Source organism: Tachysurus fulvidraco, chromosome 1 (assembly GCF_022655615.1).
Source record: "Tachysurus fulvidraco isolate hzauxx_2018 chromosome 1, HZAU_PFXX_2.0, whole genome shotgun sequence".
Classification (NCBI taxonomy): domain Eukaryota; kingdom Metazoa; phylum Chordata; class Actinopteri; order Siluriformes; family Bagridae; genus Tachysurus; species Tachysurus fulvidraco.
Genome location: NC_062518.1, coordinates 48,394,060 through 48,412,770, shown reverse-complemented (window position 1 = coordinate 48,412,770; position 18,711 = coordinate 48,394,060). Strand labels below are relative to the sequence as shown.

The window sequence follows — 18,711 nt, the reverse complement described above, 5'->3', positions numbered from 1 at the left end:
GGATGGGCATTTCATGGCCTGAATAGCAGTATACAGCTGGGAGACACCACCCGAGAGATGGGGCTTGACCGTCTGACAACGATCAAGAGGGCCGGTATTTGGTTTTGAGGGGAATGAACGAAACTGGGAACAGACAAAATCACGGACCTGAAGATACCTGAAGAAATGTGTTTTTGGTAAACTTAATTCATTAACCAAGTAGTCAAAAGAAACGAACGTGCCATCTACAAAAAGATCTCCCACCCTGTTTAAGCCTTTTCTAGCCCAGGTGAGAAAGGCCGCATCTATAAGCGATGGCTTAAAAAGAAAGTTTGAGGACAGAGGCATAGACACCAAAGCTTGTGTGTGACCAAAATGTTTGCGAAATTGGGTCCATATACGGAAGCCGCCTCTTACAATAGGATTGTCCGTATGTGCACCCACTGCCACCGGCAGTGGAGCACATAGCATTGAGGCCAAAGAGACGGGCGAGCATGAATGTTGTTCCATTAGACACCAACTCGGACTACTCCCAGCAATAGAAGCTCCATACCATGTTACTAATTTGTGAATGTTTGCAGCCCAATAGTAGTATAAAAAATTTGGTAGAGCCAGTCCAGCATTCTCCTTACATCTCTCGAGAACTGTTTTCCGTATGCGAGGTATAGTCTTGTTCCATATAAATGTACTGATGTGCCTATCAAGTTCCTTAAAGAATGATTTGGGTATGAAAATTGGGACTGCTTGGAATAAATACAAGATCTTAGGTAATATTACCATCTTTATTGAATTAATACGTCCAGCCAGGGACAGAGGCAGAGCAGACCAACGATTAAGGTTCTCCTTGATCTGTCCTAAGGCTGATTTAAAGTTATTTTGGAATAGATCTTATATCTATTTGTGACACTTACTCCCAGGTATGTCATGTGGCCCTCTGTAGTTCTGAATGGGTATGAGTCAAAGGATCGATTCCGAGCCAGAACATTAACTGGGAACAAAACACTTTGGTGAGGTTAATCTTATACCCAGAGGATTTACCAAATTGATAAATGGTGTCCAGGCATTCTGGGATTGAAGTCTCCGGATGTGATATAAACATCAGCAAATCATCGGCATACAATGACACTTTATGAACCAGGCCGCCCCTCGTGATACCCCGTATATTGTTATTACATCTCAATGCTGCGGCAAGTGGCTCAATGACCAGATCAAAGAGTAGCGGAGACAACGGACAACCCTGTCGTGTCCCTCTCTCAACAGTGAAATATTGCGAATTAAAGTTATTAGTTCTCACTCTAGCTTGGGGTGCTTCATACAAGGTCCGAATCCAAGAAATAAAGACTGGACCAAAGCCGAATTTGCTTAGAGTTTTGAGGAGGTGTCCATACTCAATTCGATCGATGGCTTCATGCGCATCTAGTGAGATCACAATTTCTGGCGAGTGAGTCGAATGTTTAGAGTATATTATGTTAAAGAGGCGACGTAAATTGTGAAAAGATTGCCTGCCCTTTACAAAGCCTGTCTGATCGGGATGCACAATTTTTGGTAATTTCAGGACATCTACAGCACGCGGTGCCGGTCCAGGGCCAGGAAGATTGTCAGCCATCCCAACAATGGACTCTTTTCGTTGTTGCATTCAGGGAAGCGCTTCAGCTCCTTGAAAGCAAACACAGAGAGAATGAGGAGAAGCTTCTTCCTGTAGTCCATTCAGAGTTTAAACCAGGAAACACCCAGAATCTAGTACGGGACAACCATCTTTTGCACTGACACATTAACTCTGGACTTGCACAGCACAGTGCCACTTTCTACACTTTATAGACACCATACTGCACATGGACACTTTGAGGACAATCATAAAAATGCATTTATGTATATAAACTATTTTTCACATATATTTCATATTTATGTAGTTTTTTATATGGTTTATACTTTATTTATCTTACTCCTTTTGGTTTTATTTTTTATCCCAAATTGCATTCCTTTTTCCTTTTATGTTTGAATACCGGACAGTTGTAAAGCATTTCACTGCATGTCGTAATTTGTATGTGTGTACTGTATGTGACAAATAAAATTTGATTTGATTTGTTTTGAAGGGGAGGTTTGATATTGGCCTATCGTTGGACAGCTGGCTTGGTTCGAGGTCAGTTTTTTTAATCAATGGTTTTTGATAACCCCTAGTTTAAAAGATGGCTCATAGCCAGTGCTAAGGGAAGTATGTATTATTTTTAGAATGGGATCAGTAGCTACTGGTAGTAACTGTTTATAGAAACATATGGGTAAGGGATCCAGTGTGAAGGTTGATCATTCTGAAGGTGAGTAAAACAGTATAGGAGCTGATCAGAAACAGTCAAATTATTATATACAGCATTATCTATCAAATTGTTTAGTTTTAAATTCATAATCTCAATATTCTGCCTGATCATTTAAAATTTTCCAGTGAAATCATTATATATATATACGTATATATATATATATGAAATTCCCCTTTTATACAAAAAATTATCCTCTTATTTCCTTTAACTTATTATCACTTATTCAACGATATCTATAAATACTGTCCATTAAACTTTACTCTCTAATATCCCTGATGTGTGACTTCCCCTTACAGTATTCTCAGTAAATACACCTGATTTATTCTTTAACTCTGCCTTAAATATTTCTCTCTATGTGATAGTGATGGTATTGCACACCCTAAACACACCTTAACACACCTTAACACACCTTCCAGCAGCTGAAGCACCTGATTATTATTCAGTGTGAACCGTGTTTCTGTAAACCTCGTAAATAAATGAAACAATAATAATGAGTTATAAATGTTTGCTTTATTTGTGCAGAAGATAAAACAGACAGAAGAAAAAGCTTTGTCTTGTTACACACAATATCAGATTGCTTTAAGTACTGTGTAGGTAAAATGAAGCATTCTGCAAAGTAAAGCTAATGTCATGGAGAGACGCTTTAATTTGTCTCCTGAATCTAGGCTGAGTTTTTAATTTTGATGACCTGCTGCACCCAGTCCACCTCAGGGTCTGCACATATGCGATAACCCTTCTTTGTGGTCAAACTGCAGGAAAGAAGATTATGGTGAGTGTAGAATTGTGAAATTAAATTAAATTAATTTTACAAAATGTAAAAAAGGGGGGGTGGGGTGGGGTGGGGTGGGGGGTTTGAAAACTTACATGACACCAGGAACTGTGCAGTCAGGTCTTGTTTCTTCGTAAGAAACAACGTTTCCTGCAGGGAACGGTCTTTTGTGGAACTCGAAACAGCACAAATCTGCTCCACTTGCACCTGCGTACAAACATTTTAATATTTACCTTTTTAATTTTTTGTACATATGTAAAGAATAAAAAAGCAAGAAAACATGAACTAAAAAGCATCAGTCATTCTTACAGATCGAAATGAATATTAAGAATCCATAAAGTGATAAAGTTCATTTGAATATGTGAATATTACTCTTTAAAATGATCATCAATGAACTTCAATAGATGAAAACAGAATTAAATGAATAATTAAAAAAAAAAACACAAAATCTTACTCTGTGCCTTTGTGAAGCTCTGAAGGCAGGAAAGACCCAGCAGAAGTAGCAGGACCATAGAGGAGGACATGGCTGCTGATGGAGATGTTGATCGTTTAGATGTGTGAGATGTACGAATGATGTGGATGTGACCGTCAACACTGGGTTTATAAGCTGATCAGAGGAGGAAGAGGAGGAGAATGAGGAGGAGGATGACAGTTTGAAGGAATGAAAAAAACATCCATGCTGAGTAAGAAAACATGAAGCGAACAACCACTCTTCCTGTGGTTTTCACCTAAAGACAGAAAGATCTCAGCAGATTTAACAGCTTGTAGATACAACATGCTATCTTTAATCATGTGCATGAAGAAAATCAAGACAAGTAAGATTTACTGAGTAAAAATGATCTAAAGAACATGACAAGAGCATTCCCATGTGCACAAAGCAGCTCCATGAAGACATGGTGTGGAGGTGAACGTTGGGGTGAAGAACTCGAGTGTCCTGCACAGAGCCCTGTCTCTGAAATGGATGAAATGTCGGTGTCTGATCTCATTAATGCTCTTGTAGCTGAGTGAACACTAATCCTCACAGCCCCAATCTAACATCTAGTGGAAAGACTTCCAGAAGAGAAGAGTGGAGCTGATTACTGTATAACAGGGAAAAGTGGATTAATAAATGTGGAATGAGACGTTTAAGAAGCAGATTCGGGTGAGATGTTCAGGGGGCACATACATTTGGTTCTGCTATAATGTAACTGCTAACAAGAAGAAGTCCTGTGTCAGAAAACTTACCAACTGTTATGAAGCCCTGATACTCCTTCTATGGATGCAGGTCTTCATGGCCTTTGGGAAGAAACTCCATCTCATCTCAAGTGCTTCCTTGACCACAACAGATAGCAGAGTCGATGTTAAGATAGTGATGGAGGTTCACTTGTTGAAGATCATCAGCTGCTCTCCACACTATGGTGGGTCCCCTTGTCCTGACTTAGGCTGTCCATAAACCTGGCTGTGATGATTCTTATCAGAATGCTCTTAATGGTGCAGGTGTAGAAGGTTTTTACAACCTTAGACTTTCTTCCTCAAACTTCCTTCTAAGGTGCTAAAGATGCAGACAGGCTTTCTTCACCAGGGTGTTGTGACAGGATCATGACAGGTTCTGTATGGTGCAAACACACAGACATATGAAACTATCCACTCTCTCCACTGATTACAACCAGTGGACCAGATCTCCTGGTAGGTTGTTGGAGCTCAGACCAACAGAACAGTTTCCTCAGCAAACTAGACATCGGTGGTAGAGCTGGAAGTGACCACACAGTCATAGGTGTCGAGAGAGTACAGCAGGGGCTCAGGACACAGCCTTGGGGTTTCCAGTACGAGGGTGAGGGAGGGTCAGACACGTTTGCCCACCTGTACTGCTTGTGGAAATGCTGTCAGAAAGGTGATGATCCACTGAGATGAGACTCAGGACCACCATCTGGGTGGTGAGTTTGAATAGAAGTCCTAATGTTACATGAGTGGAGGGTCATGTAACACCAGCAAGTAAACACAACCCTGATCAGAGGCCAGTAACAGGTATTTAGCAGACACCGTTATCCAGTGTGACTTACAATTTATACAACTGAGCAATTGAGGGTTAACGGCCTTACTCAGGGGCCCAGCAGTTGCAGCTTGATGGGCCACTTCCAACTCCACCATCATCATCAAGATTGCTGACGACACTGTTGTGGTAGGCCTGATCTACAACAACGACGAGACGGCCTACCTACAGGAGACTAAAAACCTAGAGAGATGGTGCCAGGAGAACAATCTTCTCCTGAACGCCAGCAATACTAAGGAGTTGATAGTGGACTTCAGCACATAGCAGGAGCGGTCATACCAACCGCTAAACATCAACGGGACCCCAGTGGAGAGAGTGGACAGTTTCCGGTACCTAGGTGTTCACATCACACAGGACCTGTCTTGGTCCTGTCACATCAACACCCTGGTGAAGAAGGCCCGGCAGCAAACTACCCTCTCAGGTGCTAAAGACCTTCTACACCTGCACCATTGAGAGCGTCCTGACGGTCACCACCACTTCTTGGTTCGGGAACAGCACCATGCAGGAGAGTCAAGCCCTCCAGCTGAACGCATCATCCACACCGAGCTCCCTGACCTGCAGGACATCTACAGCACGCGGTGCCGGTCCAGGGCCAGGAAGATTGTCAGCCATCCCAACAATGGACTCTTTTCTTTGTTGCGTTCAGGGAAGCGCTTCAGCTCCTTGAAAGCAAACACAGAGAGAATGAGGAGAAGCTTCTTCCTGTAGTCCATTCAGAGTTTAAACCAGGAAACACCCGGAATCTAGTACGGGACAACCATCATTTGCACTGACACTTTAACTCTGGACTTGCACAGCACAGTGCCACTTTCTACACTTTATAGACACCATACTGCACATGGACACTTTGAGGAAGATCATAGAAATGCATTTATGTATATAAACTATTTTTCACATATATTTCATATTTTTCATATTTTTATGTAGTTTTTTATATGGTTTATACTTTATTTATCTAAATCCTTTTGGTTATATTTTTTATCCCAAATTGCAGTCCTTTTTCCTTTTATGTTTGAATACCGGACAGTTGTAAAGCATTTCACTGCATGTCGTAATTTGTATGTGTGTACTGTATGTGACAAATAAAATTTGATTTGATTTGATTTGAAGGGGAGGTTTGATATTGGCCTATCGTTGGACAGCTGGCTTGGTTCGAGGTCAGTTTTTTTAATCAATGGTTTTTGATAACCCCTAGCTTAAAAGATGGCTCATAGCCAGTGCTAAGGGAAGTATGTATTATTTTTAGAATGGGATCAGTAGCTACTGGTAGTAACTGTTTATAGAAACATATGGGTAAGGGATCCAGTGTGAAGGTTGATCATTCTGAAGGTGAGTAAAACAGTATAGGAGCTGATCAAGGCTTTTAGTAATTAATTATTTCAGAATTTTATGACAAATAGCACACATGTACTTTCAGAGAGTTTGTGCATGACAAAACATATATATATATATATAACTCCCCTTTTATACAAAAAATTATCCTCTTATTTCCTTTAACTTATCACTTATTCATCAATACCTATAAATACTGTCCATTAAACTTTACTCTCTAATATCCCTGATGTGTGACTTCCCCTTACAGTATTCTCAGTAAATACACCTGATTTATTCTTTAACTCTGCCTTAAATATTTCTCTCTATGTGATAGTGATGGTATTGCAAACCGTAAACACACCGTTAACACACGTTAACACACCTTCCAGCAGCTGAAGCACCTGATTATTATTCAGTGTGAACCGTGTTTCTGTAAACCTCGTAAATAAATGAAACAATAATAATGAGTTATAAATGTTTGCTTTATTTGTGCAGAAGATAAAACAGACAGAAGAAGAAGCTTTGTCTTGTTACACACAATATCAGATTGCTTTAAGTACTGTGTAGGTAAAATGAAGCATTCTGCAAAGTAAAGCTAATTTCAGGGAGAGACGCTTTAATTTGTCTCCTGAATCTAGGCTGAGTTTTTAATTTTGATGAGCTGCTGCACCCAGTCCACCTCAGGGTCTGCACATATGCGAAAACCCTTCTTTGTGGTCAAACTGCAGGAAAGAAGATTATGGTCAGTGTAGAATTGTGAAATTAAATTAAATTAATTTTACAAAATGTAAAAAAAAAGGGGGGTTGGGTTGAAAACTTACATGACACCAGGAAGTGTGCAGTCAGGTCTTGTTTCTTTGTAAGAAACAACGTTTGCTGCAGGGAACGTTTTTTTGTGGAACTCGAAACAGCACCAATCTGCTCCACTTGCACCTGCGTACAAACATTTTAATATTTACCTTTTAATTTTTTTTGTACAAATGTAAAGAATAAAAAAGCAAGAAAACATGAACTAAAAAGCATGAGTCATTCTTACAGATCGAAATGAATATTCAGAATCCATAAAGTGCTAAAGTTCATTTGAATATATTTACATACTCAACATGTTTACATATTCATTACTCTTTAAAATGATCATCAATGAACTTCAAGAGATGAAATCAGAATTAAATGAATAATTAAAAAAAAAACACAAAATCTTACTCTGTGCCTTTGTGAAGCTCTGAAGGCAGGAAAGACCCAGCAGAAGTAGCAGGACCATAGAGGAGGACATGGCTGCTGATGGAGATGATGATCGTGCTGATCTGTGAGATGTATGAATGATGAAGATGTGACCGTCAACACTGGGTTTATAAGCTGATCAGAGGAGGAAGAGGAGGAGGATGACAGTTTGAAGGAATGAAAAAAACATCCATGCTGAGTAAGAAAACATGAAGCGAACAACCACTCTTCCTGTGGTTTTCACCTAAAGACAGAAAGATCTCAGCAGATTTAACAGCTTGTAGATACAACATGCTATCTTTAATCATGTGCATGAAGAAAATCAAGACAAGTAAGATTTACTGAGTAAAAATGATCTAAAGAACATGACAAGAGCATTCCCATGTGCACAAAGCAGCTCCATGAAGACATGGTGTGGAGGTGAACGTTGGGGTGAAGAACTCGACTGTCCTGCACAGAGCCCTGTCTCTGAAATGGATGAAATGTCGGTGTCTGATCTCATTAATGCTCTTGTAGCTGAGTGAACACTAATCCTCACAGCCCCAATCTAACATCTAGTGGAAAGACTTCCAGAAGAGAAGAGTGGAGCTGATTACTGTATAACAGATGAGATGAGACTCAGGACCACCATCTGGGTGGTGAGTTTGAATGGAAGTCCTAATGTTACATGAACTGTAGTCAACAGACAACACAAAATTCTCCCTTTACTCCTAATTATCATTAAAAATTGTCCGGAGGTCCTGAGCGGGGTATGAAGATTTTGGTCCAAGGTGGTTTATGGGGTGCAATTGAGATGCAAAATACCACCAATGAGTATTTAAATGAACGTTTCAGCTCAAACTTTCTACTGGCAGAAAGGTAATGATTTAAACCGAAGGTTTCTGAAAACCATTGTTACATCGGTGGCTTATCATGCAGGATCAGTGCAATAAAGTGCTGCTGCAGCAATCTGCAGCCCTGATTGTGGTCAAAGGGAAGTGAGTTAGGGGTGAAGGAACCGCTTGATCAAGAACAAGATAACAATCAGCATGTAACACACACACACAAACACACACACTCTCTTCATCTCACTGTATATAACGTATAATGAATATCTCATGTTCAGATCCATCGTCACTCAGACATTATTAGGACTTTTTTTTTTATTCATAACACTTGACATGAACCATTAATCGGGTGATGATTTAATCCCGGGGTTATGACAAGTCTTTATAATACTACATACACGTCCGAAGTATTGTCAATGACTGCGACTCATAATTGTCATAGTGAGATGAAGCAGATACACGATAAAGACGGATAATAAATGTGTAGCAGAAAACATCTTTGTTCGTGTTTTACCGTTTCTGCTGTCGATATCAGACCTGGTTGACATCAGACTTGGGTGACATTAGACATCATTAAGGCCTGTTGGTTCTGCAATACTCACACAGATCTCGATGAAAAGCAGAAATCCAATCCGCTCTGTGGTCTGACTGACAGATCTAATGCAGGCTGAGGAGTTCAAATCAAACATAGATTAGATTTAACAGCTAAATGTTCAGCTTCTGCGTCAACAAACCTAGACTCGTTCTAATATCTGCGACAGTATTAGGCCATTTAAATAAAAAATAGTTAGTCTTGAATTGGATTTTTTTCTCTCTCTCACAAGTCGTAGTTTGTATGAAAGCTTTCAGTAAGTGAAGCTACACAGCGATGAGCGGAGAGATTGGAAGGTTTAGAGTGAACACTGGGTTTAAGGTGATATTTTTAGATCCAAGTGCTCAGAGCTTTATCAGATTTCACATGAGTCAAATGGTCCTTTTGTGCAATGAATCAGATATGTATAATCAGATAAAATGCTAAACCTGTACGTGTGACCCTTCTCTATCTCACACACACACACACACACACACACACACATACACACGTTCAGTGTTTATCACATATCTTTTAGAAACGTCTGCTTTTACTGATGCGAAGAAGAGAAAAGTCGCTTGACTCGAGTTCAGTTCAAGTCTTTAATTCTCTTTGACAAGAAAGACATTTTACAGGAACACAGACTTGTCAAAAAACAAAAAAAAAACAAAAACACAAACACAACAGATGAACTTCAGAAAGAAAGAGCGATAATATGAAATGTGAGAAAAGGGTGTTTATAACAGGGAAGTAAACGAAGCTGTAGGTGATGAAAAAAAAAAAAAACTAAACAAAACATAGAAACAACACAAAAAAACCACCACAAGCTTCTGTAGAAACAGAGTTCGGAGAATCGGTGACACAAACGGTTATAAATATCCAAAACTATTCGGCACTCGATTGCCGATCGAGCAGACGTGTGTGTGTGTGTGTGTGTGCGTGTGTGTGCAGCTTTACTTTACAGTCCATAAAGCTCGTCTTTTCTTTCTTTCGGTCTGTCTCTGAGCTGCAGAGGACACTTTGGTGTAATGGATGAAAAGTGCAGATTTAGACTCCTTCAGCATTAAATAAAAAAACAGGACGCAATCTTACAAACTAACAAATAACAGAAAAACACACACACACACACACACACACACACACACACACAAACACTGTCTGTTTTTTTTAAAGCAGCACAACAGTGTACAAACCCAAAGTGTGTGAAAGACAAATAAAAACCAGAAAGAAAACGAAAGAAACTCAGCTATAGATATATTATATGACTAAAAGTTTGTGCCCCCATGAACATCACACCCTTGTATTACCAGCTCCACTCTTCTTCACTACACGTCACAGGTCTTACCACTAGATGTTGGATTGTGTGTGTGTGTGTGTGTGGAATAGTGTTCATTCAGCTACGAGAGCATCAGTGAGATCAGACTCTGATGTTCAGGATGATGTTGAGGAGACTCCAGTTCCTGTTCGTTATAAAGGTGTTCGGTGGGGTCGAGTCACAGTCAGAGCTCAGTGCAGGACACTCGAGTTCTTCACTCCGACCTTCACATCCTCCACATTGTTTCTTCATGGAGCTCTGTGTTTCGTTTTCAGGGAAAGTGTAAAGCTGCAGTAAACGGAGACATTCGATACAACTGTGCGAGTGTGATGGTCAGGGGGCACATACTTTTGACGCTATAGTTGTATAAATAACAGAACGATAAGAGCTGGAGGAGATGACAGAGTCTGGTTACAGTGCTAAAGTTCCTGTAGAGCTGCAGTAACATCACTGTGTTTAGTGCAGGAGGATGTGGTTCATCACACAAACTCACACAGCAACACAGTCTGTGCTCTGATTGGTCAGAGGGTCATTTCTGTTCTCCAGAGCAACCAATCAAAGGGCACATTCTCTCTCACACACTCACTCTCTTTCACTCCCTTTCACACTCTTCTCTCTCACTCCCAGCCCCCCCTTACCCATTTCTCTCGCTCTCACTAGCTCTTACTCTCTTGTATCTCTCTCTCACACTCTCTCTTTCCTACGTTCACTTCCTTTCACACACTCGCTCTTTATCACACTCTCTTTTTCCCCCTCTCACTCTCTCTACCTTTCCTCCTTTCACTCTTTTTCACTCCTCCTTTCTCTCTCTCTTCCCCCTTTTTTCGCTCAACCCCACTGGTTTCTGACTTCAGAGGTTAAGGAAGCATCAGCAGGCATTTGGATTTCAGTGTGTGTGTGTGTGTGAGTGTGAGTGTGTGAGTGTGTGTGCCTTTGATCTTCACTCCTCAAAAAACGGTTCTAGGAGTTTGAATTAAACAGAAGTCCTGAGTAACACACACACACACACACACACACACAGACACACACACAGACACACACACAGACACACACTTTATTCTAGCCTCCATGCGAGCGTGTGATTCGTCAGTGCTTCAGGACAGGACTGGAATGTTCCGGGTCTTTCTGCAGAGCCTGCAGAACCTGTAAGAGAACCGAAGACACAAACGTGAAACACGGAAAGGCAAAAGCACCAGAGACACAAAGACGAGGAAAGACAACGCCACCTGTGTCCACGTCCCGTTCCTGCAGCTCATGTTGATACTCCCGATGCAGGAGAAGAGCGTGTGTGACTGCGTGTGTGTGGAGTTCTGCTCCGGGAGCCGTGTGAGGAACTGAGCCATGTGGATGAAGTCCATGTGCGTGAGGACGTCGCTATAGAAACGCAGGATCCCCAGAGCCGTGCGGAAGAGGAACTCCTCGCCGTCTCGACAAAACACGTCCCATACGCGACATGCAACGTCCAGCGGCAGAGACTTACTGTACAGGGTGAAGATCCTACACACACATACACACACACACACACACAAACACAAAAGAAGTACACTGAAAGTCAGAAACGATGATCCAAAAATTCACACCTTTTATTTTTGTCAGAATTTTGATTCTGTTACAGATTATTTATTTATTTATTTTTATTTTTAGGTCTGAGGGGTTTTTGTGCTCAGTCACATGCTCAGCTTTGCGCTTAGCCTCGTTCTCAGACCAGATCAGCCGAGCAAGCTCGCAGAGCTTTATTTTACTCCATGATGTCGGCCATTAAGGCGCTGAAGATGAAACCACGGGTGTAGACTTTTATTTCCATTCGTTGAGTCACAGGATTTTACTTGTTTGTTGTCTGACTGCAGGGAGAAGCTCAAGTTCATGCGAATGGTCGGTGTCGACGGTCTCATCAATAAAACCGACGAGACGCCGTGCTAACGGCTGAACCTTTGAACTCTGTAATGTACACACAAGCGTGTGCAGAACAGCTCGGAGCTTAAAGTCACGTCAGCCACGGTGACATGCTTAAATCTGTAGGTTAATTCTGGTAAATTAATTACACAAAATGGTATGAAAACCAACACTTGACACTCTCCCACACACACACACACACACAGCATCTAAGTATAAATTTTTCTAGAATACAAAAGAAGTTGAATGAGTCATGATGCGACTTAGCAGAACACTTTATTAACTAATGTACATGTGCTTAGTAAGAGTTTGGGTGTGTGTGTGTGTGTGTGTGGAGTGTCTGCATGCTTTTCACAGACTTGCTGAAGTTCACAATCTATCACACAATCTCACACCACACTCACAGTAAAAGCGACCCCACTTATTATAAATATAAAAGGTGTGAGAACAGAGCGACGCTTCAGCAGTTTCGTATTTAAAAAGTGCTACCAGAACCATATCATGTTTGGGAAGGTCGGAAGCCGGCGTGGAGGGTTGGGGGTGGGGGGTATTGTAAACTTTTATCTGTGTCATCAGAAAATAAATTACAGTGTCTATACAGTGGAATGTTAACCAAAAAATAAATAAAATAAACAAATAAATAAATAAAAATTCCCAAAGCTCGATTGTTCAATTCCACAATAATATTTAAAATATTCTGAACTGAAGCGTAATCTAGAAACTAACAACCTGGCGATGTCAGAGAAGCCGAAGCGGTGAGTCGATTCATGATTTCGTGATCCGAGCGTGTGAATCTGTGAGTAGATTCGCGATTACTTTAAAAAAACCCAAACCAAAACAAACAAAAAAAAAAACGAATGCAAATGAAAGATTTAATCCAGACTGACTCACTGAATAGTGACATGATTCAATCTTCAATTAACTTTGTGACTCTGTAAATTGTGAGTGCATACGAGTTGATTCGTGATTCAGGAACAGTGACTCGATTCGCTGAATCAAGCTGATACTTTGTCTTGCTCTCTCCGACGACTGTTTAATGCCATTTAAACCATTACGAGATAAAAATAAGACTTTGTTAATCCCCCCTGTTCACATGTCCGCAAAGTGAGAGAGAACGGTTTCCGTGACACTTTGGCTGTAATCACTCCGTATGACTTCATACGCAAGCCGTGATGCCCTGTGTGATCTGACTCCTCACTATCAGTCACTTTTTCTCACATCGCCCCCACGTCTGAGGGATGTCCCCCCAAAAAAAAAGATTTAAAAAATATCACACTCTATTGTGAAAAATATATACATGTTAAAACCTGACTTATCTAGGTAACGTTAGCTTGTTTACAGTAGCTTGTTGCAATGAACACGCCAAAGCCGTTTTGTCGTTTTTATTTTATTTTATCGTACGTCGACAGCTTAACTGTAAACCACACAAACGATGCAATGAATAGTTTTGAAGAAAAATCTGCTGTCACTGAACCTGAGAAAAACTTTGAAAATAACCGTAATGACGCGTCTCCATGCTACAGTAATAATGATAAAAGCAAAGTGTTTCACTATTTCATTGTTCACTTTATAAGTACAGTTTGACTGTATTATTTGTGTCCCCTTCAAAAAATTGCTCATGAGAAATTTTATATTTATTGTCCCCCCCTAATGTTAGATGAAATTTACACCCATGTACATCCCCCTAGATTAGAACTTTAACAGCACCACTGTGCCTGACATGCGCTGCCATATGAGATTTCATGCATTTTGGGCGGCAACAGATCCAAAACTGTCATCAATTCTATCTCCTCAAGCCAAAAGCCTACATCTTTCTTTGAATGTGAGCTTCATCATCAGTAATTCTCGGTCACTCTGCTTCCACCATATTAACGTGCGTCTAGTATTAAAAGCCTGGTGTATCTGCCGTAGACGTGTTTGTGACATAAAGCAGGAAGACGTCTTCTGTGAAATGGTCTCATGTGTCCCATCAAGATGTAGCGCTCACCTGCACTTATTACAGCTCGGAATATATTTATTTCCTTTCCTATATGAGAACCCATGTCAATTTTTTTTATTCTTTATTTATCCATCACCGGTCATGATACAGTAGCTGTGAGCAGTGAACTGTATGATTTCCTGTTTTAAAGCAGACTTTCGTTTCTGTGAAACATGACATCACACACAGACCTCTTTACTGTATCTCTTCTGAGATCAGTTTGTCCGTTTGTACTGTGTGTGACAAGTTTACAGTGAATTCACTAAAACTTTCAGAGACGTGTGGCGAGATTTCGAAAAGGTTCTTCGGGTTCTTGTTTAAATTTCTCTGAATAAAGCACAGATTCTCGCACATGTATCGTGACCTCTGTATTTTTTTATTTATTTCGTACAATCTGAGCAGCATTTTTAGGGAACTGTAACACCTTCTGATGCATCCTGAGGTATTACGTTGCTTTGTCGTTTTATTTTGCAGACGAAGATGACGGTAAGTGTGAAAGTGTCGACTGAGAAATAAAAGCTTGTGATAAAATCTCAGCGAATTTTTGTTATAAAAGAGATTTTTGAAACAGAAATGAAAATATGGCTTAAAGTGAACAAATCTAATATCTATCACTAAGAAAGCAGTGAAGTGAAACCGAGATCTTGTTGAATGGGATAAAGATAAATATTGAGAATTTAATTCACTTATAAACGGAAGAATAAAGGAAAAAAAAAAAAAGAAAATAAGTGATCTGAGGAAACGACCATGAGGAACGCCTAGGGGAGAAAACTCAATAAATCAGTGTATCAGACAGTAGTGCGGAAAAAATGAGCTGAAACTCTTAAAAATACCCTGAAGAGAAGGAGCTACGTACCAGTCAATGAGATAAATATCAGGTGTCAAGTTGTTACTCTTGAAATGTGCAAACAGCTTCGGTAGGTTTTCTTCAAAAAACACTTCAAACGCAGCAAAGTACGTCAGCATCTGAGGAAAGGATCACATTATTATTATTATTATTATTATTATTATTGTTTTAGATTAAAAAAAAGGAAAAGATTCATAAGTTATGTTTAACTGCTTTCTTTTCTTAGCTATTAAACACGACACCTTGTCCTTCTTCATGAGGAGTTTATGTATTTACCAAGAACTCTCATAAATGACCGAATGTAAGACCACACAAGTCACACATTTGATGGTGTTTATCAGTATATGAGGATGTGGTAGCTTAGGTTTAGGTGTTGGATAACTGATTGAAAGGTCATGAGATCAAATCCCAGGTCCACTAAGCCACCATTGCTGGGCCCCTAAGCAAAGCCCTTAACCAATGCTGTAAATATAAAATTTCTGAAATCAGCAGCTTTACAAAACTTTCTCATTTTCTTCAAACATGTGTGTGTGTGTGTGTGTGTTGATAGTAAATGAATCCTTCATGGCACAGCTAAATCCTGCACTAACGCAGCTCAGCCACTACAGCTACCACTGACACACACTAACACATCCTCCACTGGTAGGGAGAAAGACTCACAAGGCTATGGTCCACTCTATAGAAGGCCATCTGACATGGTTTGTTCAGCAGGTTGGCAAAGGCGATGAAGGTGTCTGCAGTGTTCATGTTCAAGATCAACACTGCAGCAATGAACGACATCCCCTGTACCTACACACACATACACACACACAAAGTAGATGTTTGTTTATTGCTTATCACAGAAAAACAGAGTGATACATTTATGATGTGTGTGTATGTGTGTGTGTGTATGTGTGTGTGCTGCAGTAACGTACATATCCCACATCAGGCCGGTAACACGTGTAAGCTCCCAGAATGCTGTGCAGCACATCATGATAAGGCCCTCCCTGTTGTAAGGACAAAACAACACATTATCAAGATATTTACCTGCTTCTATACCTGCAGAGTTCTGGCTTCTGATTGGTTGAAAAGTGGGAATTGATCGTCTACAACACCGACACGTGAACGTGACGCTTATTTCTTGAGAGCCAACATTTCATCCCTCAACCTTTTTTCTACAGTGTGTATTAAAACATCTCAAGCTCCTACAGAGAACAATGAAGGCACCTGAGCGCATCATCAACCCCATATCAGTGTGATCTCCAGCTCCAACACTCCACTCATCACTGGATAACAGCTTCTACCCCGAGCCTGTGCTTCCCCTCTTCACACACGCTGAGCAGAAACACCCTCCACCCACTGCACACACACACTTCCAATAATGACACACACCATCACTGTCACTGTACTGCACACACATACACACAAAATGTACTACATTTATTCTGCCTGCACGCACCTCTTGTGTGTGTGTGTGTGTGTGTGTCTATACAGTCAAGGTAAACACTGACTCAGGATGGAGTCTCCACTGTCATCACCTTCAGGACAGAATAATGTCTTGTGTCCTCTGTCTAATCAAACCTTCCTAAAGCTGTGAGATGCACCATAAAGTGCATACAGCAGCCGGTCTTCTGATGTGGGCGGGGCCTCCTGAGGCTGACGATGCTCGTTTACAGACCAGCAGATCTACTCATACGTCGTACATTTCTACGACAAAACGTCACACTACACCGCAAAACTGTCCCCTTTAACCTTTGTTCAATCGTGATGAAGTCACATATTAGCCAAAAGTCTTAATATCCATGCAGACAAAAATACATTTTAACAGAATACATAATTTTCCTCCATTTCCTCTTTATAAAACAAAGCCATATTTGGACGTATAATGTAGAGGTAACATTAATGTAGTGTAGGGGTAACATTAGTATACTGTAGGGGTAACATTAGTGTAGTGTAGGGGTAACATTAGTATACTGTAGGGGTAACATTAGTGTAGTGTAATGGTAACATTAGCATATTGTAGGGGTACCATTAGTATACAGTAGGGGTACCATTAGTATACTGTAAGGGTAACATTAGTATACTGTAGGGGTAACATTAGTGTAGTGGTAACATTAGTATACTGTAGGGGTAACATTAGTGTAGTGTAATGGTAACATTAGCATATTGTAGGGGTACCATTAGTATACAGTAGGGGTACCATTAGTATACTGTAGGGGTACCATTAGTATACTGTAAGGGTAACATTAGTATACTGTAGGGGTAACATTAGTGTAGTGGTAACATTAGTATACTGTGGGGGTAACATTAGTATACTGTAGGGGTAAAATTAATATACAGTAGGGGTAAAATTAATATACAGTAGGAGTAACATTAATGTAGTGTAGGGGTAACATTAGTATACTGTAGGGGTAACATTAGTGTAGTGTAGGGGTAACATTAGTATACTGTAGGGGTAACATTAGTGTAGTGTAGGGGTAACATTAATGTAGTGTAGGGGTAACATTAGTATACTGTAGGGGTAACATTAATGTAGTGTAGGGGTAACATTAGTATACTGTAGGGGTAACATTAGTGTAGTGTAGGGGTAACATTAGTATACTGTAGGGGTAACATTAGTGTAGTGTAGGGGTAACATTAGTATACTGTAGGGGTAACATTAGTGTAGTGTAGGGGTAACATTAGTATACTGTAGGGGTAACATTAATGTAGTGTAGGGGTAACATTAGTATACTGTAGGGGTAACAATGTAGTGTAGGGTAACATTAGTATACTGTGGGGGTAACATTAGTATATTGTGGGGGTAACATTAGTATACTGTAGGGGTAACATTTGTGTAGTGTAATGGTAACATTAGCATATTGTAGGGGTACCATTAGTATACAGTAGGGGTACCATTAGTATAGTGTAGGGGTAACATTAGCATACTGTATGGGTAACATTAGTATACTGTAGGGGTAACATTAATAGTGTAGGGGGGCCATTAGTATACAGTAGGGGTAACATTAGTATACTGTAGGGGTAACATTAGTGTAGTGGTAACATTAGTATACTGTGGGGGTAACATTAGTATACTGTAGGGGTAAAATTAATATACAGTAGGGGTAACATTAGTATACAGTAGGAGTAACATTAGTATAGTGTAGGGGTAACATTAGTATACTGTAAGGGTAACATTAGTATACTGTAGGGGTAACATTAGTATACAGTAGGAGTAACATTAGTATAGTGTAGGGGTAACATTAGTATACTGTAAGGGTAACATCAGTATACTGTAGAGGTAACATTAGTATAGTGTAGGGGTAACATTAGTATAGTGTAGGGGTAACATTAGTATACTGTAAGGGTAACATTAGTATAGTGTAGGGGTAACATTAGTATACTGTAGGGGTAAAATTAATATAATGTAGGGGTAACATTAGTATACTGTAGGGGTAACATTAATATACAGTAGGGGTAACATTAGTATACAGTAGGGGTAACATTAGTATAGTGTAGGGGTAACATTAGTATAGTGTAGGGGTAACATTAGTATACTGTAGGGGTAACATTAGTATACTGTAGGGGTAACATTAGTATACTGTAGGGGTAGTCTGACTCCTTGATCTAACTCCTTGATATAAAGATACAAACAATAGATTAGGTAGAAGAACTTGAAGAGGATCCTTTGTTAGAAG

The 18,711-nt window shown here is 40.1% G+C and overlaps 2 protein-coding genes across 7 annotated transcripts in view; both read right to left on the bottom strand.

Moving 5' to 3' along the window:
* Positions 1–2,782: 2,782 nt before the first annotated feature.
* LOC125145285 (C-C motif chemokine 18-like) lies at positions 2,783–9,387 on the bottom strand. Of its 3 annotated transcripts, none has more exons than XM_047816914.1 (4): positions 8,966–9,387; positions 7,607–7,759; positions 3,156–3,267; positions 2,783–3,040 (listed from the first exon to the last, which is right to left on the bottom strand). In XM_047816914.1, the coding sequence occupies exons 1-4, from the start codon at positions 8,997–8,999 to the stop codon at positions 2,953–2,955; spliced, it is 387 nt and encodes a 128-aa protein (XP_047672870.1). In that variant the 5' UTR covers positions 9,000–9,387; the 3' UTR covers positions 2,783–2,952. The 3 variants fall into 3 exon arrangements, with proteins under 3 accessions (XP_047672870.1, XP_047672874.1, XP_047672867.1); XM_047816911.1 differs by lacking the exons at positions 2,783–3,040; positions 3,156–3,267 and adding exons at positions 6,868–7,125; positions 7,225–7,336 and having other exon boundaries at positions 8,966–9,327; XM_047816918.1 differs by lacking the exons at positions 7,607–7,759; positions 8,966–9,387 and adding an exon at positions 3,515–3,665.
* A 223-nt stretch (positions 9,388–9,610) lies between these two features.
* Positions 9,611–18,711, bottom strand: part of tbc1d14 (TBC1 domain family, member 14) — a 30,922-nt gene continuing 21,821 nt past the window's right edge. For 3 of the 4 annotated variants that reach the window (XM_027134238.2, XM_027134237.2, XM_027134240.2), the window contains 5 exons: positions 15,970–16,041; positions 15,716–15,844; positions 15,065–15,174; positions 11,564–11,834; positions 9,611–11,480 (listed from right to left, as the gene is read on the bottom strand). In XM_027134238.2, the coding sequence (XP_026990039.1) occupies positions 11,424–11,480; positions 11,564–11,834; positions 15,065–15,174; positions 15,716–15,844; positions 15,970–16,041 (639 nt within the window). In that variant the 3' untranslated portion in view covers positions 9,611–11,423. The remainder of the gene's footprint in view (positions 11,481–11,563; positions 11,835–15,064; positions 15,175–15,715; positions 15,845–15,969; positions 16,042–18,711) is intronic. The other variant, XM_027134239.2, reaches the window with a different exon arrangement.

What these genes read in the sequence shown, in the direction of transcription:
- LOC125145285 (XM_047816914.1), bottom strand. Translation starts at nt 8,999, where the DNA reads ATGTCAACCAGGTCTGATATCGACAGCAGAAACG. An exon ending in TGATATCGACAGCAGAAACG is followed by an intron (nt 7,760 to 8,965) that starts GTAAAACACGAA and finishes TCCTCTGATCAG; the next exon opens with CTTATAAACCCAGTGTTGAC. An exon ending in TGCACAGTTCCTGGTGTCAT is followed by an intron (nt 3,041 to 3,155) that starts GTAAGTTTTCAA and finishes TCTTTCCTGCAG; the next exon opens with TTTGACCACAAAGAAGGGTT.